The sequence below is a fragment of the Sceloporus occidentalis genome, unplaced genomic scaffold (assembly GCF_023333645.1).
Source record: "Sceloporus occidentalis isolate IW3139 unplaced genomic scaffold, rSceOcc1.0.p SCAF_240, whole genome shotgun sequence".
Classification (NCBI taxonomy): Eukaryota; Metazoa; Chordata; class Lepidosauria; order Squamata; family Phrynosomatidae; genus Sceloporus; species Sceloporus occidentalis.
Genome location: NW_028317220.1, coordinates 1,071,368 through 1,094,674, shown reverse-complemented (window position 1 = coordinate 1,094,674; position 23,307 = coordinate 1,071,368). Strand labels below are relative to the sequence as shown.

At 41.0% G+C, this 23,307-nt stretch overlaps 1 protein-coding gene and 1 pseudogene across 1 annotated transcript; both read left to right on the top strand.

Moving 5' to 3' along the window:
- The first annotated feature begins 4,280 nt into the window (after positions 1-4,280).
- On the top strand, positions 4,281-9,171 carry LOC149276424 (proprotein convertase subtilisin/kexin type 4-like). Its single transcript, XM_089503684.1, has 3 exons — positions 4,281-5,410; positions 5,621-5,889; positions 9,110-9,171. Exons 1-3 carry the CDS (start codon positions 4,281-4,283, stop codon positions 9,169-9,171), a joined length of 1,461 nt encoding a protein of 486 aa, XP_089359810.1.
- Positions 9,172-15,953: 6,782 nt separating this feature from the next.
- Positions 15,954-19,333, top strand: LOC149276423 (proprotein convertase subtilisin/kexin type 4 pseudogene; annotated as a pseudogene).
- The last annotated feature ends 3,974 nt before the right edge of the window (positions 19,334-23,307 follow it).

Genomic DNA, 23,307 nt, shown 5'->3' with positions numbered 1-23,307 from the left:
ATCTTTTTTTTTTTCCCCTACGGAATGACAGCACTGGGTCAGTGTTCATAGGAATAAAACGTAGATTTTGGTACACACATACTTAGTACAGTCACAGGTTCTAAGAGTCAGATTAAGTGAAAATATAGCTGTGTGCTAGAGAATGACAGATGAATCCCTATAGGGTATAATAAGAGAAAATAAGTTGTTTCACTGCCGAAACGCTGTGGCATATCCTATAGGTCGTCAGCACACATTTTCCCATTAATCTCTTCCGTGTCCCCATCTTCTTTCTTGGTCATCTTCTTCCTGATTTCTGCTCAGCTATGCTGGCTGGCGAAAAAGGTATGAGGACATTGAGAGTGTGATAGTGAATGGAGCACTAATAATAATAATAATAATAATAATAATAATAATAATAATAATAAAAAACAAAAAACAAAAAAAAAACCCTGAATCTCATCCAAACCGAAAGGTGCAGGAAAGGAAAAATTGAAATTGTGTCCAAATCATTTTTGGTCCATGTACTCAAGTCTAGTTAAACATTCAGTGATTAATATGCCCCCTTTAACTGCCTTGTATTGTATTATAAAAAATACAGCATGCTTTTTTTGGATGAGGCTGGCAGAGATAGTTTGAGTTTGGTAGAATTATGAATATTATGTGTTTTATTAATTTCATTATAAAATAAAAAATTATACCCCCTATATTATAACAGAAAAGTGTTAATTGGTTCTCTGCCTTAATAATCTTATTATTATTATTATTATCTTTTATTTATATAGCGCCAACAGTTTACGCAGCGCTTAATACAATACATAAATTCAAGGGGTCTGACGAGATAAACCGATACATTTGGTGGAGAGGACCCTGCAAGCTTACAATCTTGAGGGAATGGGGTGACAAACATAAGGCACAGAGGAAGGGTGAGAGGTGGTGTGGGGGTATCAGTGATGGGGTGAGAGGTAGTATGGTGGTCATGTCAATGACAAGGAAGTTCTAGAAGCTAAGATGGTAGATGGTAGTAGAAGTGTGGATCAGGGGGTCGCGGTGGATGGAATCTACTTGGTTTTTGCCAAGGCGTTTGACTCGGTTCCACACAATAGGTTAGTATTCAAACTGAAGGAAATTGGCCTAGATGCAAATTCTTGTTCTTGGGTAGAACATCGGCTTAGAGGTAGAGAACAGAGAGTTGTTATAAATGGTAAATTTTCAAGCTGGTCAAAAGTGGTAAGTGGTGTCCCTCAGGGTTCTGTTCTGGGACCAATTTTATTCAACATATTTATAAATGACCTGGCAGGAGGCATTGAAAGTCATGTTTCTGTGTTTGCAGATGACACAAAACTAGGTAAAGTTATACAGGGCGAGCAGGATATTAATGTGCTGCAGAGGGATCTAGATAGACTGGGGGACTGGGCACTCAAATGGCAGATGAAATTCAATGTAGATAAATGTAAAGTTATGCACTTCGGGGTAGCGAATGCACAAGCAACCTACACCCTAAACGGTAGTGAATTAGGGGTAATGACAAATGAGAAGGATTTGGGAATTGTTATAGACAACAAACTAGGCAACAATGTGCAGTGTCAGTCTGCGGTTGCTAAGGCCAGTAAGGTATTGTCGTGTATAAAAAGGGGCATCAAGTCGCGGAATAAAGATATAATTTTGCCTCTGTATAAATCAATGGTAAGGCCGCACCTTGAATATGCTGTGCAATTTTGGGCGCCTTTTCTAAAGAAGGATATCATAGCACTAGAAAGGGTGCAGAGGCGGGCTACAAAATTAATAAAAGGAATGGAGCAATATAGTTATGAAGAAAGGTTAACTAATTTAAATCTGTTTAGTTTAGAAAAACGTCGCCTCAGAGGGGATATGATAGCATTATATAAATATATTCGGGGCCAATACAAACCATTGTGTGGAAATCTGTTCATAAACAGGACTATGCATAGGACACGTGGTCATGCATTTAGACTGGAAGAAAGGAGATTTAGACTAAAGCAGAGGAAAGGGTTTTTTACAGTAAGGGCAGTAAGGATGTGGAATTCTCTGCCTGCAGAGGTAGTTTTATCAGAGTCTGTACAGACGTTTAAACTGCAACTGGATGGATACCTGGAAAAACATAATATTCAGGGATATAATCTTTAATTATGGGGAAACAGCTTATTGATCCAAGGAGAAATCTGACTGCCATTTTGGGGTCAAGAAGGAATTTTTTTCCCTGGTTAGTGCAAAATTGGAAAGAGCGAAGCCAGGGTTTTTTGCCTTCTTTTGGATCAAACAGCAACAAATTAACAGATATAGGAAAGGCTGAACTTGATGGACGCATGTCTTTTTTCAGCCTATGTAACTATGTAACTATGTAACCGGAGCAAAAGTGGTAGATGTGTTAATTTTTGCGTTTTAATCTAGGATGGTGGCCATTGAATCGAAATATCCTCTAGACTGTAAGTTTACGGACCGGTCTCTATTTACTTAACGTAAATGATCGTTTTTAATCTGTCAGTTCTAGTTTTGTCAGACTCTGAATGTATGGACTATAGGAATATATTCTAAATATATATTATATTATAAATAAAAGATAATATTCTTGATGTTTTTCAGCACGGAAACACGATCAGCACGGTCAAAGTGACAGTGTCCAGCTTACCGTGGAATGAGGAGAACTCTGGTCTCGTATATATATAAAGCTTCCGCATGAAGAGGACGTGTTGGCGGGTCACCGCCTGTTACCAGCCGCACTAAACATGTCGGTGTTTTAGCAGCAATCAAACGAGGGACTGGATTATAAACAAAACCGAACAACAAATACAGTGGGTTTTTTTTTACGTATTTATTTCATGCTTCTAGTGCCGTTCTGTACACCCAGTGCCCTCCGTGCGGTCTCCCATCTGTACCTCATCTCAAGGAGCTGCCGTGTTTGTGAGGGCGAAATGTTCACCATAAGCAGACATGGAAGTAGTTAACCCATTAAAACGGATAGTCGGCATAGAAAGTATAAATCAAGCTATTATGTGGCTTTTGTTTATATTATGACTAAAGATCTGAACAGTTTTCAATTATTACAGATTAAATGGAATATATGTATGTACTACATGTCTGTGCATAGATGTATAATAAATGTATGAAACGGATCAGGATTTTGTGTAGTTTTTCTCCTTAATAAAATTCCATGAACCCTGGTTGTGCCTCTCTCATCATGGAGGACATCCTTATTGATCCCACAGGTTCCCCCCAGGGTTATATACGTGTGTATGCATTTGCTAACACTGTGGGTATCACACTGGGAAAAAAAGGGATCATTAAAACATATTTCACTTTGTACATGAAACATAGCAATGGGAATCAAAAAAAAAAAGAAACATAGGAATAGAGTTTGACTGCAGACTCGCATCTTCACTCAGGAGTCGGGATAACAATATGCCGATCCCATTCATATCTATATTCCCTTACTGTGTTAACCGCCACCACTCAGTCAGGACATACAGCTACATGCCATGGATTTGATGTTTTTATATCCGGAGCCATCTTGGTCAGTGGCGTAAGTACAGGGGCCGACCCTGCGACTGCTTGTCTTCTCGTGCCTTTTTTACACCATTTTGAACCCTTAATCACGTCGCTTCTTTAAATGTCACTTTATTACTCTGTTAGATTATCTTGATTAGAGTCCCCAAGGGTTTTGTTTATACTTGGCGTTCTCTTGGCAATATATATATATATATATATATATATATATAATTATAATTATATATATATATACTCTACCATTCAAAAGTACGAGGTCACATAGATCTGTCTCTCTTTTTGTAAGAAAACGAATGTTGTCTATTAAAATGACATGAAATGCATCAGAAATACAGCACAGGCATCATTAATGTTATAAATGACTGAATGATTGTAGCTGCGTTCCAACGGCACGTTGTGTTTAATCCAAGTTTAAATTTAAAAGGCTAATCAATAATTAGAAAACCCCTTTTGCAATTGTTACAGCTAGACATTTATTTTTCAAGTGACCCCACATTTTAGAATGGTAGTCTGTGTGTGATATATATATATGTGTGTGTGTGTATATACCGTATATATATATATATATATATATAATCACACACTACTGTTTCAGAATTATATATTGACATCATAACTGTAAGCGTTGTCTAGCCGGCTTGTCGCTGAGAGTTCCGAGCCCCGCCCTGCTATTGTGATGTAACAGATGTGCCACGCCCTTCTACTGTGACATAGTGTAGGTTATAAAAGCACTGGCCGTTAGGCCAACAGATGCTTTTGTAAGCTGACAGTACAAGATGAGGAGCATAGCTCTGGTTTTCGTTGTTACTGTTCTGATCCATGTGATCTTTACTTTGGAGATTTACACAAATAGCTGGGCTGTGCACATACCTGATGGCTCTGTAGAGGCAGAACGTATTGCACAGAAATTCGGTTTCATCAACCTTGGCCAGGTGGTGCTTGGCAGTGATTTCTACCATTTATCTCATCGTGGCATTCAAAGGAAATCCTTCAGCCCTCACTGGGGTAGAAATATTCAACTGAAAAAAGAACCCAAGGTTAGCTGGTTTGAGCAGCAGACGCTGAGGAGAAGGGAGAAAAGACAGCCTAGTATGGTTCCCACAGACCCCCTCTTCAGCTTGCAGTGGTACCTGGGTAAAAATCTTGACTTAGGCATCCAGACTGCTTGGAACCGTGGATATACCGGACGAGGCGTGGTGGTGACCGTTCTGGATGAAGGGCTTGAAAAGGACCACCCCGATCTCGCATTAAACTATGATCCGGAAGCGAGTTATGATTTTAATGACGACGATCCTGACCCTCAGCCCCGATATAACTCATCTAATGAGACCAACCACGGGACCCGCTGTGCAGGCGAGGTGGCTGCGGTTGCCAATAATGATATCTGCGGCGCTGGAGTAGCATACAACGCTAGAATAGGAGGTGTGCGAATGCTGGATGGGATAGTCACAGACTTTGTTGAAGCTCAGTCGTTGAGTTTGAACCCACAGCATATTGACATTTATAGTGCCAGCTGGGGTCCCACTGATGATGGAAAGATACTGGATGGACCAGGAGTGTTGTCTTCTGAGGCTTTTTACAAAGGAATACTAAATGGCCGCCGTGGCCTTGGATCTATCTTTGTTTGGGCATCTGGAAACGGTGGCAGGAATGACAACTGCAACAGTGACGGCTACTCCAACAGTATCTACACTGTTGCTGTTGGGGGTGTCACAAATCATGGAACAGTCCCTTGGTACAGTGAGGCGTGTGCATGCAAACTTACAAGCACTTACAGCAGCGGTGGTGGTGAGGAAGAGACTTTTATCACCACTGATATACGCCACACGTGTACAGATAAACACACCGGGACTTCAGCCGCCACTCCACTTGCTGCCGGGATCCTTGCTTTGGCATTGGAGGCAAACCCAGCTCTTACATGGAGGGATATACAACATATCGTGGTAAGAGCGTCCAGTCCTGCCCACCTAATGGCTGACGATTGGGTCATAAATGGAGTGGGAAGAAAAGTGAGCCACTTTTTCGGCTACGGACTCTTGCATGCTGGACGAGTAGTGGAGCTGGCCGAAACATGGGAGACAACGCAGCCTCAAAGAAAGTGCCTCATAACAATTGTGAGCACCCCTAAAAGAGTGCATTCAGATCTGATTTTGACTTACAATGTCACTGCCTGTTCTGGGTCCCCCAATCACATAACATCCCTTGAGCATGTCCAAGCCCAAATGACCCTCAGCTACAGTCGCAGAGGTGACCTGGAAATCTATCTTACCAGTCCTATGGGCACCCGTTCTGTGCTGATGGGCAAGAGACCACATGATACCAGCACTGATGGGTACAGAGATTGGTCCTTCATGACCACACAATCTTGGGATGAAAATCCATTGGGCCTTTGGACCTTAGAATTTAGGAACAGAGGAAGCTACACCAACCACGGATTTCTACATCACGTCACGTTGATTTTGTACGGGACAGATGAACACATGATGTCCAGGAAAATCAAGAAGTCTGTCATGAGAAAGTGTCTGAGGCGGGATAGAAATGGGTCGTGCATAGAATGTTTGGCACCATATTATACCTTTGGAAAGCTCTGTCTATCTTACTGCCCTGCCAAATACTTTAAGTCTACGCAGAGAGCGGAGGTGTCAGAGCCCAGCAGCTTTCACCTTGTTCGTTCTTGTGCCGCTTGCCACCCATCCTGCTTTACGTGTAAAGGGTCGTCTGCCAATAATTGCACTTCCTGTTCCCCTTTATACGAATATAATGGAAAAGACAACTCATGCGTAAGATCTGACTCCCCAAGTGTAGACTTACAGAACGCCTCATTCATCCGGATCCCTCAAACAACATTAGTGGCAGTGATAATGAGTGCGGCCATTGTAATGGTTATGGGACCGCTGGTGGTTTTCATTCACTGGTATCTACGAAAAAGATCACGAGTAGACCCCAGTCCCGTCTGATGGGCAACCACCGTGCTCTAAATCAGATCTGGAATCTGCGCAGGGAGGAGATTTCCTTTGCTTTTGAACACTGATGAGGACAAATTCAACAAGGGAGAGTAGAGACCCAACCTGACGCGGATAGCACTGTTACACCAATAAAATTCCTTTTACTATTTGGCAAAAATACCTTTTCCTTGCTATATTTTACAAATTTAGATTTTAAGTACCTGGAAATTTTATGTTGAATAATAAAACAATTAAACCGTGCTCGCATGCTTGAAGGAAAAGCTTAGACCGATCTCAGATTTCATATCTTGTGTGGATTCCAAAACAAGAATCAAGCATTCTATAGCAATGCACATTGATTAAAGATTGGAAATACATCATTTTTATGTGACTTAATGTCACCACTGACATGTTTGGTTTTATTTTGCATTTAAGTGACTTAAAAGTTATGTAATACCCCAGATCCTTACATCACAATATACAACGGAAAAGAAACACCTTCACGAGTGGGTAGGTCTTAAAAAATGAATATGAAATAAATTACAGTACCCTACAAATCTTGCTGCTCCCGCAGATCAACACTCCTCATAAGTGTTATAACAAATGATGTATAGGCAAAGGTCGGGGCGCATAGATATGTGGGAAAAAATAAAACAAATATAGTGTAATAAGTTAATACGAAAAAAATAAAAATAGAGATGTTTGTTGCACTCACAAGTGTATTAGAAATAGAAAGCTCGTCAAAAATCCATACTTTCTTTCGTCTTAGGAGCTTCTGTGTAGAAGATAAGAAACGAAATAGTGCAATAAAAAAGATATTGTTTAATGAATATAGATTAAAAACTTACAAACAAGTAGGCATAACAACTGGGTTATGCGTAAGAGCAGTGTCCTTTATAAAGATAAGTGGATGATCATCAAGTCCATGTAAAGTCCAGGTTTTCAATAGTTGTAAAGTTTTCCAAAATATCTCAACGCGTTTCACCAATTCTGGCTTCCTCAGGAGAAAATTTAAGAAATCAATCTGTATCCTGTCTGTGTTTTCGCGGTTCTTTTAAAGGTCCCGGCTCGCCGTCTTGTTCTATTTGCGTCATTTCGACGTCATCACGTTTAGTCTTTTTTCTTTTTTCTTTTCTTTTTTAATTCCTCAGGATGAAATAACGGCAGATGTTGTGGAACCCTCTGTTTCATTCTGTCAACGGGACTCGTAGTCGGCAGTATTCGTAAATCGGTAAGTGTGTAAAATAGATTTATACAGTTAAAAACATGACATATAGAATGTTTTTCATTTAACTATCTTTTCTAGTTACAGGGATATATCGGCAGAGCATCAAGGGACCAACAGAAGGAAAGACAGACAGGCTGATTCAAGATAGAAGACATCTGTGTATGTGGTTTGGCATCCGTCCAAACCTCAATAGGCAAGTGAAACAATGTAGCAACTTAGTAACAATATTAATTGGTACCAATTTAAAGATCCAATGTATTCAGTGAATGTATTTTTATTTTCTTAGGAATCTATCCTGTTGGACAGAACTCCCACACGAAAGAAGACATAAGAGAGAGATGTAGAAGAAAGTATTCTGATTGTACTCTCGCTAATTGATTAATTGAATGCTGTCACGATTATGTTACTGATATCCATCTGTTCTGTGGTTGAACAATTAACCTTCAGATGGAACAAACATGGTGTAAAAATGATGTTATTAAAAGAGAGAAATCTTGTAAAAATATTGTTTAAAAATCATGTGTATAAAATCGTGTATATAAAAAGTATATGAATAAAAACGCTTATATGCAATTTTAATTAGTATGTGTGATAAAATATGTTGTAAATAAAAACTTAATAAAATAAATATAATTTAAAAAAGAAAAAATAAATTTTGATTGTTTGAAAAGGGAATTAATACACAAAAAATGAATGGATTCACAAAAAAATGGATATATCGAATTCTACATTCAATCCGTCTTTCTTGTAGGTTTGAAATTTATATATCCATTCAGTTTCTTTTCTTGATAGCATATCTTTTACATCTCCTCCCCGCCAGTGGGGGGATACTAAATCTATCCCTATTACTTTAAAATCGGAAAACGAGAATTTATTACATTTTATACAGTGTCTTGGGACATCTATATTCATTAAACAATATCGTTTTTATTGCACTATTTCGTTTCTTATCTTCTACACAGAAGCTCCTAAGACGAAAGAAAGTATGGATTTTTGACGAGCTTTCTATTTCTAATACACTTGTGAGTGCAACAAACATCTCTATTTTTATTTTTATCCTTACATCACATACAGAAAAATATTTTGTTATATCTTACAGAAAATATATTTTGAGCATGAATGTCTATGTGTAAGGGTGAGTGAGCATTGATAAAGTATTATATATTGGAAACAATATTTATTTTATTCAACAATCGTTTTGCTTCAGATAATAAACATATAGACAGTGTTATGAGAATCCACACGAATTCCGTACACAAAACAGATAAATGAAAAAGCGACAGATCACGAACAGTAGCGTAATCGCTGCCAGGAATAAAGATGGCGGGTGCGCATTGCTATTGGGAGGACGTGTCATCAGTTCTGACCAATAATGAGCGAGCATTCAGCCGCTAGAATGCGTGGACCAATCCCAGCGCTCTTTTCTCGCCAGTTGAGCAGGAAGCAGGAAGCGACGTTGTGTCAGAATGCTGTGAGGGACTCCGGTACGAGTGACAGGACATGAACCCGCTCCTGCTCCCTGTGTGTTTGGGGTTCGTGGTCGCCCCGCCGGTACAGAATGCCAAGGAGAGCCGGTTTAGTGAGCAGGTGACCGCATGCCTTTATGTTTAAATGGGCCGGTGTTGGGGCTCTTGGAAGTCTGTAGTACCGCCAAATACCTTTATTCTGCATCCGCGCTACCGGCTGTCACAGGTTTCACCTGCACATTCACACTCATTTGTAATGTTCGTGTTTGCGTGAATTAGTAATTATATGGCGTCATTAGAGCTCATTTATGTCATAAGAGAACTGAAACATGGTACATGCTAACAGGGAGGATAAAAAGGAAGGCCGTAGGCCGTAGACTATAATAAAAGGGGCATAAAAAGTGATTTTTTTTTGAATTTTTATAAACCCTACATCTTAAAGTTTTAAGACTATTACATTCCTCTTAGGATGTCCTCCTTCTAATAGGAATGTTTTGCTATAATTCTTGTGTCCCGGAGTAACACGAGCACTTTGTATGGTCAGGAGATTGTTGTGTACACCCGTGTAGTTTACGGTGTTGCCGTGTTGTTACTGTTATGTCGGCCGTGTGGAGATGTATGCGGGTCCGCGCCTGTGTGCGCCGCTGGAGATAGCGGTTTGTGTGATCATTAGAGGAGGTTCTGGGTTCCTGACCGTTATTCACAGTTAGTGTGCCAGAAGGGGTCCGCGATGTGTCTGTTCCAGATATTCTATGATAGTGCTTGTTTTTTTTTCCTTCTTTTAAGGATCGACATTATTATGTATCTCCAGTGCTGAGTGTACTTTTGTTTTGTTTTACTATGTTCTGTGGTCAGTATGGCTAGCAGGTAATCTCTTTAGTGCCGACAGATTATACTTCCAGGAGGTCTGCCCTTTCCCATCTTTCTCTGGGTTTAGATGAAGAGCTGGTATTCTTTTTTGGTGATTTTTAATGGAATAACTCTTGAGGCTCTTTATCTCACCCATCTTTCCTGCGTTCCAACGGCACGTTGTGTTTGCTAATCCAAGTTTAAAAGGCTAATCAATCGTTAAAAAAACCTTTTGCAATTGATACATGAAAGTGACCCCACATTTTGGGTCTTCTAATCGGGGTCGTCTTCTAATCAGACCTCAAATAGAGGTCTGATTATGAGACTAAGATCCAGATCCCCCGCACCGCTGCAGGGGACCTGGATCCTCCTGTCTCCCCCCCCATACACACACTTACCGGTGCTTCCTGCTGTGTTGCCGGGGCAGCGATCCGCGTACACAACGTCCGCTGCAGCCGGAAGGAGGTGTGGCTAGCAGCGGGGGTTGTCTGCGTCCGTCGCGTATACCTTCCCCGGCTGTCAGAGATCAGAGTTCCTCGCACCGGTGCGGGGAACTCTGATCTCTGACAGCCAGGGAAGCTATATGAGACGGACGCAGACAAACCCCGCTGCCAACAAACCCCGCTGCAGCGGAAGGAGATGTTAACCCGCTGCCCCGGCAAAACAGCAGGAAATTGGAAGCACCGGTAAGTAAGTAAGTGTGTGTGTGTGTGTGTGTGTGTGTGTGTGTTAAATGGGGGCATAGGGCATTTCTGGAATGCCTTATACCCCTATATGCCACTCTGGCACTTAGGGGGTTAAAAAGCATATTATGGGGCAGAGTGGCATATAGGGAGGTATAAGGCATTTCACCTCCCTATATGCCACTCTGCCCCATAATATGCCTTTTAACCCCCTAAATGCCAGAGTGGCATATAGGGGTATAAGGCATTTCTGGAGGCAGAGTGCTCTATACAATGCCTTTTAACTCCCTTAATTCCACTCTGCCTCCTGGAATGCCTTATACCTCCCTATATGCCACTCTGCCCCATAATATGCATTTTAACCCCCTAAATGCCAGAGTGGCATTTAGGGGTATAAGGCATTTCTGGAGGCAGAGTGGCACATAGGGGGTCAAAAGGCATACCATGGGGCACAGTGGCATATAGAGGGTTAAAAGGCATATCATGGGCCACAGTGCCATATTGGAGTGGCAAGCCTGGGGGCAGATGTGCGTAACTGGGGGACAGGTTGGAAAATACAAGGAAATAAAAACAAAAAAAATATTTTTCTCAATCATAGCTTTATAAAAAAAATAGTTTACATGAATTAACATTTTCTGGTAAAACTTTTTTCCTTTAGGGTCGTCTTATATTCAGGCTTTTTCTTTTTTTCCTAAATTAATATTCAGATTTGGGGGGTCGTCTTATAATCAGGGTCGTCTTATAATCGAGCAAATGCGGTAGTTAGATTAGATGGAATTATTATTACCCTTTATCTGTTCAGAGAAAGAAATTAAGATGCGCTGTACAATTAAATTGGAGCAGTTAACACATTAGTAGTTGAGAACCCTGCATGTGAGCCATTATCACCCTTTATAGCATTTTAAACAATTGCTGTGTTTTAGGGAGTGACAGATGAATGATTAAATGTTAAATGGTTAAATGTCCAATGTAATAAGATGTTTTGTGTTTTTTTCTGGAGTCAAACTAAGTGAAATTATATCTTTTTTTTTTTTCCCCTACGGAATGACAGCACTGGGTCAGTGTTCATAGGAATAAAACTTAGATTTTGGTACACACATACTTAGTACAGTCACAGGTTCTAAGAGTCAGATTAAGTGAAAATATAGCTGTGTGCTAGAGAATGACAGATGAATCCCTATAGGGTATAATAAGAGAAAATAAGTTGTTTCACTGCCGAAACGCTGTGGCATATCCTATAGGTCGTCAGCACACATTTTCCCATTAATCTCTTCCGTGTCCCCATCTTCTTTCTTGGTCATCTTCTTCCTGATTTCTGCTCGGCTATGCTGGCTGGCGAAAAAGGTATGAGGACATTGAGAGTGTGATAGTGAATGGAGCACTAATAATAATAATAATAATAATAATAAAAAAAAAAAAAAAAAAAAACCCTGAATCTCATCCAAACCGAAAGGTGCAGGAAAGGAAAAATTGAAATTGTGTCCAAATCATTTTTGGTCCATGTACTCAAGTCTAGTTAAACATTCAGTGATTAATATGCCCCCTTTAACTGCCTTGTATTGTATTATAAAAAATACAGCATGCTTTTTTTGGATGAGGCTGGCAGAGATAGTTTGAGTTTGGTAGAATTATGAATATTATGTGTTTTATTAATTTCATTATAAAATAAAAAATTAAAACCCCCTATATTATAACAGAAAAGTGTTAATTGGTTCTCTGCCTTAATAATCTTATTATTATTATTATTATCTTTTATTTATATAGCGCCAACAGTTTACGCAGCGCTTAATACAATACATAAATTCAAGGGGTCTGACGAGACAAACCGATACATTTGGTGGAGAGGACCCTGCAAGCTTACAATCTTGAGGGAATGGGGTGACAAACATAAGGCACAGAGGAAGGGTGAGAGGTGGTGTGGGGGTATCAGTGATGGGGTGAGAGGTAGTATGGTGGTCATGTCAATGACAAGGAAGTTCTAGAAGCTAAGATGGTAGATGGTAGTAGAAGTGTGGATCAGGGGGTCGCGGTGGATGGAATCTACTTGGTTTTTGCCAAGGCGTTTGACTCGGTTCCACACAATAGGTTAGTATTCAAACTGAAGGAAATTGGCCTAGATGCAAATTCTTGTTCTTGGGTAGAACATCGGCTTAGAGGTAGAGAACAGAGAGTTGTTATAAATGGTAAATTTTCAAGCTGGTCAAAAGTGGTAAGTGGTGTCCCTCAGGGTTCTGTTCTGGGACCAATTTTATTCAACATATTTATAAATGACCTGGCAGGAGGCATTGAAAGTCATGTTTCTGTGTTTGCAGATGACACAAAACTAGGTAAAGTTATACAGGGCGAGCAGGATATTAATGTGCTGCAGAGGGATCTAGATAGACTGGGGGACTGGGCACTCAAATGGCAGATGAAATTCAATGTAGATAAATGTAAAGTTATGCACTTCGGGGTAGCGAATGCACAAGCAACCTACACCCTAAACGGTAGTGAATTAGGGGTAATGACAAATGAGAAGGATTTGGGAATTGTTATAGACAACAAACTAGGCAACAATGTGCAGTGTCAGTCTGCGGTTGCTAAGGCCAGTAAGGTATTGTCGTGTATAAAAAGGGGCATCAAGTCGCGGAATAAAGATATAATTTTGCCTCTGTATAAATCAATGGTAAGGCCGCACCTTGAATATGCTGTGCAATTTTGGGCGCCTTTTCTAAAGAAGGATATCATAGCACTAGAAAGGGTGCAGAGGCGGGCTACAAAATTAATAAAAGGAATGGAGCAATATAGTTATGAAGAAAGGTTAACTAATTTTAATCTGTTTAGTTTAGAAAAACGTCGCCTCAGAGGGGATATGATAGCATTATATAAATATATTCGGGGCCAATACAAACCATTGTGTGGAAATCTGTTCATAAACAGGACTATGCATAGGACACGTGGTCATGCATTTAGACTGGAAGAAAGGAGATTTAGACTAAAGCAGAGGAAAGGGTTTTTTACAGTAAGGGCAGTAAGGATGTGGAATTCTCTGCCTGCAGAGGTAGTTTTATCAGAGTCTGTACAGACGTTTAAACTGCAACTGGATGGATACCTGGAAAAACATAATATTCAGGGATATAATCTTTAATTATGGGGAAACAGCTTATTGATCCAAGGAGAAATCTGACTGCCATTTTGGGGTCAAGAAGGAATTTTTTTCCCTGGTAAGTGCAAAATTGGAAAGAGCGAAGCCAGGGTTTTTTGCCTTCTTTTGGATCAAACAGCAACAAATTAACAGATATAGGAAAGGCTGAACTTGATGGACGCATGTCTTTTTTCAGCCTATGTAACTATGTAACTATGTAACCGGAGCAAAAGTGGTAGATGTGTTAATTTTTGCGTTTTAATCTAGGATGGTGGCCATTGAATCGAAATATCCTCTAGACTGTAAGTTTACGGACCGGTCTCTATTTACTTAACGTAAATGATCGTTTTTAATCTGTCAGTTCTAGTTTTGTCAGACTCTGAATGTATGGACTATAGGAATATATTCTAAATATATATTATATTATAAATAAAAGATAATATTCTTGATGTTTTTCAGCACGGAAACACGATCAGCACGGTCAAAGTGACAGTGTCCAGTTTACCGTGGAATGAGGAGAACTCTGGTCTCGTATATATATAAAGCTTTCGCATGAAGAGGACGTGTTGGCGGGTCACCGCCTGTTACCAGCCGCACTAAACATGTCGGTGTTTTAGCAGCAATCAAACGAGGGACTGGATTATAAACAAAACCGAACAACAAATACAGTGTTTTGTTTTTAACGTATTTATTTCATGCTTCTAGTGCCGTTCTGTACACCCAGTGCCCTCCGCGCGGTCTGCCATCTGTACCTCATCTCAAGGAGCTGCCGTGTTTGTGAGGGCGAAATGTTCACCATAAGCATACATGGAAGTAGTTAACCCATTAAAACGGATAGTCGGCATAGAAAGTATAAATCAAGCTATTATGTGGCTTTTGTTTATATTATGACTAAAGATCTGAACAGTTTTCAATTATTACAGATTAAATGGAATATATGTATGTGCATAGATGTATAATAAATGTATGAAACGGATCAGGATTTTGTGTAGTTTTTCTCCTTAATAAAATTCCATGAACCCTGGTTGTGCCTCTCTCATCATGGAGGACATCCTTATTGAACCCACAGGTCCCCCCAGGGTTATATACGTGTGTATGCATTTGCTAACACTGTGGGTATCACACTGGGAAAAAAAGGGATCATTAAAACATATTTCACTTTGTACATGAAACATAGCAATGGGAATCAAAAAAAAAAAGAAACATAGGAATAGAGTTTGACTGCAGACTCGCATCTTCACTCAGGAGTCGGGATAACAATATGCCGATCCCATTCATATCTATATTCCCTTACTGTGTTAACCGCCACCACTCAGTCAGGACATACAGCTACATGCCATGGATTTGATGTTTTTATATCCGGAGCCATCTTGGTCAGTGGCGTAAGTACAGGGGCCGACCCTGCGACTGCTTGTCTTCTCGTGCCTTTTTTACACCATTTTGAACCCTTAATCACGTCGCTTCTTTAAATGTCACTTTATTACTCTGTTAGATTATCTTGATTAGAGTCCCCAAGGGTTTTGTTTATACTTGGCGTTCTCTTGGCAATATATATATATATATATATATAATTATAATTATATATATATATACTCTACCATTCAAAAGTACGAGGTCACATAGATCTGTCTCTCTTTTTGTAAGAAAACGAATGTTGTCTATTAAAATGACATGAAATGCATCAGAAATACAGCACAGGCATCATTAATGTTATAAATGACTGAATGATTGTAGCTGCGTTCCAACGGCACGTTGTGTTTAATCCAAGTTTAAATTTAAAAGGCTAATCAATAATTAGAAAACCCCTTTTGCAATTGTTACAGCTAGACATTTATTTTCCAAGTGACCCCACATTTTAGAATGGTAGTCTGTGTGTGATATATATATATGTGTGTGTGTGTATATACCGTGTATATATATATATATATATATATATATATATATATATATATAATCACACACTACTGTTTCAGAATTATATATTGACATCATAACTGTAAGCGTTGTCTAGCCGGCTTGTCGCTGAGAGTTCCGAGCCCCGCCCTGCTATTGTGATGTAACAGATGTGCCACGCCCTTCTACTGTGACATAGTGTAGGTTATAAAAGCACTGGCCGTTAGGCCAACAGATGCTTTTGTAAGCTGACAGTACAAGATGAGGAGCATAGCTCTGGTTTTCGTTGTTACTGTTCTGATCCATGTGATCTTTACTTTGGAGATTTACACAAATAGCTGGGCTGTGCACATACCTGATGGCTCTGTAGAGGCAGAACGTATTGCACAGAAATTCGGTTTCATCAACCTTGGCCAGGTGGTGCTTGGCAGTGATTTCTACCATTTATCTCATCGTGGCATTCAAAGGAAATCCTTCAGCCCTCACTGGGGTAGAAATATTCAACTGAAAAAAGAACCCAAGGTTAGCTGGTTTGAGCAGCAGACGCTGAGGAGAAGGGAGAAAAGACAGCCTAGTATGGTTCCCACAGACCCCCTCTTCAGCTTGCAGTGGTACCTGGGTAAAAATCTTGACTTAGGCATCCAGACTGCTTGGAACCGTGGATATACCGGACGAGGCGTGGTGGTGACCGTTCTGGATGATGGGCTTGAAAAGGACCACCCCGATCTCGCATTAAACTATGATCCGGAAGCGAGTTATGATTTTAATGACGACGATCCTGACCCTCAGCCCCGATATAACTCATCTAATGAGACCAACCACGGGACCCGCTGTGCAGGCGAGGTGGCTGCGGTTGCCAATAATGATATCTGCGGCGCTGGAGTAGCATACAACGCTAGAATAGGAGGTGTGCGAATGCTGGATGGGATAGTCACAGACTTTGTTGAAGCTCAGTCGTTGAGTTTGAACCCACAGCATATTGACATTTATAGCGCCAGCTGGGGTCCCACTGATGATGGAAAGATACTGGATGGACCAGGAGTGTTGTCTTCTGAGGCTTTTTACAAAGGAATACTAAATGGCCGCCGTGGCCTTGGATCTATCTTTGTTTGGGCATCTGGAAACGGTGGCAGGAATGACAACTGCAACAGTGACGGCTACTCCAACAGTATCTACACTGTTGCTGTTGGGGGTGTCACAAATCATGGAACAGTCCCTTGGTACAGTGAGGCGTGTGCATGCAAACTTACAAGCACTTACAGCAGCGGTGGTGGTGAGGAAGAGACTTTTATCACCACTGATATACGCCACACGTGTACAGATAAACACACCGGGACTTCAGCCGCCACTCCACTTGCTGCCGGGATCCTTGCTTTGGCATTGGAGGCAAACCCAGCTCTTACATGGAGGGATATACAACATATCGTGGTAAGAGCGTCCAGTCCTGCCCACCTAATGGCTGACGATTGGGTCATAAATGGAGTGGGAAGAAAAGTGAGCCACTTTTTCGGCTACGGACTCTTGCATGCTGGACGAGTAGTGGAGCTGGCCGAAACATGGGAGACAACGCAGCCTCAAAGAAAGTGCCTCATAACAATTGTGAGCACCCCTAAAAGAGTGCATTCAGATCTGATTTTGACTTACAATGTCACTGCCTGTTCTGGGTCCCCCAATCACATAACATCCCTTGAGCATGTCCAAGCCCAAATGACCCTCAGCTACAGTCGCAGAGGTGACCTGGAAATCTATCTTACCAGTCCTATGGGCACCCGTTCTGTGCTGATGGGCAAGAGACCACATGATACCAGCACTGATGGGTACAGAGATTGGTCCTTCATGACCACACAATCTTGGGATGAAAATCCATTGGGCCTTTGGACCTTAGAATTTAGGAACAGAGGAAGCTACACCAACCACGGATTTCTACATCACGTCACGTTGATTTTGTACGGGACAGATGAACACATGATGTCCAGGAAAATCAAGAAGTCTGTCATGAGAAAGTGTCTGAGGCGGGATAGAAATGGGTCGTGCATAGAATGTTTGGCACCATATTATACCTTTGGAAAGCTCTGTCTATCTTACTGCCCTGCCAAATACTTTAAGTCTACGCAGAGAGCGGAGGTGTCAGAGCCCAGCAGCTTTCACCTTGTTCGTTCTTGTGCCGCTTGCCACCCATCCTGCTTTACGTGTAAAGGGTCGTCTGCCAATAATTGCACTTCCTGTTCCCCTTTATACGAATATAATGGAAAAGACAACTCATGCGTAAGATCTGACTCCCCAAGTGTAGACTTACAGAACGCCTCATTCATCCGGATCCCTCAAACAACATTAGTGGCAGTGATAATGAGTGCGGCCATTGTAATGGTTATGGGACCGCTGGTGGTTTTCATTCACTGGTATCTACGAAAAAGATCACGAGTAGACCCCAGTCCCGTCTGATGGGCAACCACCGTGCTCTAAATCAGATCTGGAATCTGCGCAGGGAGGAGATTTCCTTTGCTTTTGAACACTGATGAGGACAAATTCAACAAGGGAGAGTAGAGACCCAACCTGACGCGGATAGCACTGTTACACCAATAAAATTCCTTTTACTATTTGGCAAAAATACCTTTTCCTTGCTATATTTTACAAATTTAGATTTTAAGTACCTGGAAATTTTATGTTGAATAATAAAACAATTAAACCGTGCTCGCATGCTTGAAGGAAAAGCTTAGACCGATCTCAGATTTCATATCTTGTGTGGATTCCAAAACAAGAATCAAGCATTCTATAGCAATGCACATTGATTAAAGATTGGAAATACATCATTTTTATGTGACTTAATGTCACCACTGACATGTTTGGTTTTATTTTGCATTTAAGTGACTTAAAAGTTATGTAATACCCCAGATCCTTACATCACAATATAGAACGGAAAAGAAACACCTTCACGAGTGGGTAGGTCTTAAAAAATGAATATGAAATAAATTACAGTACCCTACAAATCTTGCTGCTCCCGCAGATCAACACTCCTCATAAGTGTTATAACAAATGATGTATAGGCAAAGGTCGGGGCGCATAGATATGTGGGAAAAAATAAAACAAATATAGTGTAATAAGTTAATACGAAAAAAATAAAAATAGAGATGTTTGTTGCACTCACAAGTGTATTAGAAATAGAAAGCTCGTCAAAAATCCATACTTTCTTTCGTCTTAGGAGCTTCTGTGTAGAAGATAAGAAACGAAATAGTGCAATAAAAAAGATATTGTTTAATGAATATAGATTAAAAACTTACAAACAAGTAGGCATAACAACTGGGTTATGCGTAAGAGCAGTGTCCTTTATAAAGATAAGTGGATGATCATCAAGTCCATGTAAAGTCCAGGTTTTCAATAGTTGTAAAGTTTTCCAAAATATCTCAACGCGTTTCACCAATTCTGGCTTCCTCAGGAGAAAATTTAAGAAATCAATCTGTATCCTGTCTGTGTTTTCGCGGTTCTTTTAAAGGTCCCGGCTCGCCGTCTTGTTCTATTTGCGTCATTTCGACGTCATCACGTTTAGTCTTTTTTCTTTTTTCTTTTCTTTTTTAATTCCTCAGGATGAAATAACGGCAGATGTTGTGGAACCCTCTGTTTCATTCTGTCAACGGGACTCGTAGTCGGCAGTATTCGTAAATCGGTAAGTGTGTAAAATAGATTTATACAGTTAAAAACATGACATATAGAATGTTTTTCATTTAACTATCTTTTCTAGTTACAGGGATATATCGGCAGAGCATCAAGGGACCAACAGAAGGAAAGACAGACAGGCTGATTCAAGATAGAAGACATCTGTGTATGTGGTTTGGCATCCGTCCAAACCTCAATAGGCAAGTGAAACAATGTAGCAACTTAGTAACAATATTAATTGGTACCAATTTAAAGATCCAATGTATTCAGTGAATGTATTTTTATTTTCTTAGGAATCTATCCTGTTGGACAGAACTCCCACACGAAAGAAGACATAAGAGAGAGATGTAGAAGAAAGTATTCTGATTGTACTCTCGCTAATTGATTAATTGAATGCTGTCACGATTATGTTACTGATATCCATCTGTTCTGTGGTTGAACAATTAACCTTCAGATGGAACAAACATGGTGTAAAAATGATGTTATTAAAAGAGAGAAATCTTGTAAAAATATTGTTTAAAAATCATGTGTATAAAATCGTGTATATAAAAAGTATATGAATAAAAACGCTTATATGCAATTTTAATTAGTATGTGTGATAAAATATGTTGTAAATAAAAACTTAATAAAATAAATATAATTTAAAAAAGAAAAAATAAATTTTGATTGTTTGAAAAGGGAATTAATACACAAAAAATGAATGGATTCACAAAAAAATGGATATATCGAATTCTACATTCAATCCGTCTTTCTTGTAGGTTTGAAATTTATATATCCATTCAGTTTCTTTTCTTGATAGCATATCTTTTACATCTTTTACAGTGTCTTGGGACATCTATATTCATTAAACAATATCGTTTTTATTGCACTATTTCGTTTCTTATCTTCTACACAGAAGCTCCTAAGACGAAAGAAAGTATGGATTTTTGACGAGCTTTCTATTTCTAATACACTTGTGAGTGCAACAAACATCTCTATTTTTATTTTTATCCTTACATCACATACAGAAAAATATTTTGTTATATCTTACAGAAAATATATTTTGAGCATGAATGTCTATGTGTAAGGGTGAGTGAGCATTGATAAAGTATTATATATTGGAAACAATATTTATTTTATTCAACAATCGTTTTGCTTCAGATAATAAACATATAGACAGTGTTATGAGAATCCACACGAATTCCGTACACAAAACAGATAAATGAAAAAGCGACAGATCACGAACAGTAGCGTAATCGCTGCCAGGAATAAAGATGGCGGGTGCGCATTGCTATTGGGAGGACGTGTCATCAGTTCTGACCAATAATGAGCGAGCATTCAGCCGCTAGAATGCGTGGACCAATCCCAGCGCTCTTTTCTCGCCAGTTGAGCAGGAAGCAGGAAGCGACGTTGTGTCAGAATGCTGTGAGGGACTCCGGTACGAGTGACAGGACATGAACCCGCTCCTGCTCCCTGTGTGTTTGGGGTTCGTGGTCGCCCCGCCGGTACAGAATGCCAAGGAGAGCCGGTTTAGTGAGCAGGTGACCGCATGCCTTTATGTTTAAATGGGCCGGTGTTGGGGCTCTTGGAAGTCTGTAGTACCGCCAAATACCTTTATTCTGCATCCGCGCTACCGGCTGTCACAGGTTTCACCTGCACATTCACACTCATTTGTAATGTTCGTGTTTGCGTGAATTAGTAATTATATGGCGTCATTAGAGCTCATTTATGTCATAAGAGAACTGAAACATGGTACATGCTAACAGGGAGGATAAAAAGGAAGGCCGTAGGCCGTAGACTATAATAAAAGGGGCATAAAAAGTGATTTTTTTTTGAATTTTTATAAACCCTACATCTTAAAGTTTTAAGACTATTACATTCCTCTTAGGATGTCCTCCTTCTAATAGGAATGTTTTGCTATAATTCTTGTGTCCCGGAGTAACACGAGCACTTTGTATGGTCAGGAGATTGTTGTGTACACCCGTGTAGTTTACGGTGTTGCCGTGTTGTTACTGTTATGTCGGCCGTGTGGAGATGTATGCGGGTCCGCGCCTGTGTGCGCCGCTGGAGATAGCGGTTTGTGTGATCATTAGAGGAGGTTCTGGGTCCCTGACCGTTATTCACAGTTAGTGTGCCAGAAGGGGTCCGCGATGTGTCTGTTCCAGATATTCTATTATAGTGCTTGGTTTTTTTTCCTTCTTTTAAGGATCGACATTATTATGTATCTCCAGTGCTGAGTGTACTTTTGTTTTGTTTTATTATGATCTGTGGTCAGTATGGCTAGCAGGTAATCTCTTTAGTGCCGACAGATTATACTTCCAGGAGGTCTGCCCTTTCCCATCTTTCTCTGGGTTTAGATGAAGAGCTGGTATTCTTTTTTGGTGATTTTTAATGGAATAACTCTTGAGGCTCTTTATCTCACCCATCTTTCCTGCGTTCCAACGGCACGTTGTGTTTGCTAATCCAAGTTTAAAAGGCTAATCAATCGTTAAAAAAACCTTTTGCAATTGATACATGAAAGTGACCCCACATTTTGGGTCTTCTAATCGGGGTCGTCTTCTAATCAGACCTCAAATAGAGGTCTGATTATGAGACTAAGATCCAGATCCCCCGCACCGCTGCAGGGGACCTGGATCCTCCTGTCTCCCCCCCCATACACACACTTACCGGTGCTTCCTGCTGTGTTGCCGGGGCAGCGATCCGCGTACACAACGTCCGCTGCAGCCGGAAGGAGGTGTGGCTAGCAGCGGGGGTTGTCTGCGTCCGTCGCGTATACCTTCCCCGGCTGTCAGAGATCAGAGTTCCTCGCACCGGTGCGGGGAACTCTGATCTCTGACAGCCAGGGAAGCTATATGAGACGGACGCAGACAAACCCCGCTGCCAACAAACCCCGCTGCAGCGGAAGGAGATGTTAACCCGCTGCCCCGGCAAAACAGCAGGAAATTGGAAGCACCGGTAAGTAAGTAAGTGTGTGTGTGTGTGTGTGTGTGTGTTAAATGGGGGCATAGGGCATTTCTGGAATGCCTTATACCCCTATATGCCACTCTGGCACTTAGGGGGTGTGACAGGGCCAGGCTAGCTGGCTCATGTGTCATATGAAGTTTAGCCGGGTCACGGAGCACTTTTGTGTCCGGTTCTGTATACCGTGACCCGGTAATATATTATATTGTGTTTAGTGTGTAACCGGCCCAGAGACTGATGTGGATTCAGCCCCAGCCTTCAAAGAGACGATCCTATAATCTGGCTGGGGCTCTTAATCAGCCAGCACAGCCCTGACTGCCCAGACGGCACCCGCACTACAGGGGGGATAACACAGGTGGGGGAACCCATTGTATTCTGTAATCCCCTCACCTGATACATCCCCTGTATACTGATGGGATTTGTGATGGGATGTGGCTGATGGGATTGGGGGCTGGGTTTTGTGTTCATTGAATTAAGGATCTATATAAATTTGGTTTGTTGTGCAATAAAGAGTTCTTCTTCTTGGTTTACTACGAATGGTGGTCTGGATGATCCGTGGATAGCTGAGTGCGATCCGTATGAGGGACTGACTGGTGATTCCTCAGCCCTCAAACAGGGGTACCCAGCCTTGGGTACGGTGACCCTGTAACATTGGTTGGCAGCGGTGGGAAGAATCCCACGACTTGGGTGAAATCCAAACCACCAACTGGGATTGCAGACGAGAGACACCGAGAGAGCTCCTGGAGGTTTGTAGCAAAGGAAAGGCTACTCTGATTGCGGACTGGAGAGAGATGGACCGGCACCAGGATGCCCCAGAGGAGAGCCTCGGACTGAGTGCTCTACAAAAGAACATTCTTTGGCACTTATCCCTGTACCCAGGAGGGGCTACATCGGATCAAGTGACGGCGGTGATTAAAATGTGTCACCAGGAACTAAGCCAGAGTGGGTCTGTATCTCCCAGACTAGGGGAACAGACCGCCAAAATATCATACCAGGATATGCAACCCTTCCGAGACCCAGAGGA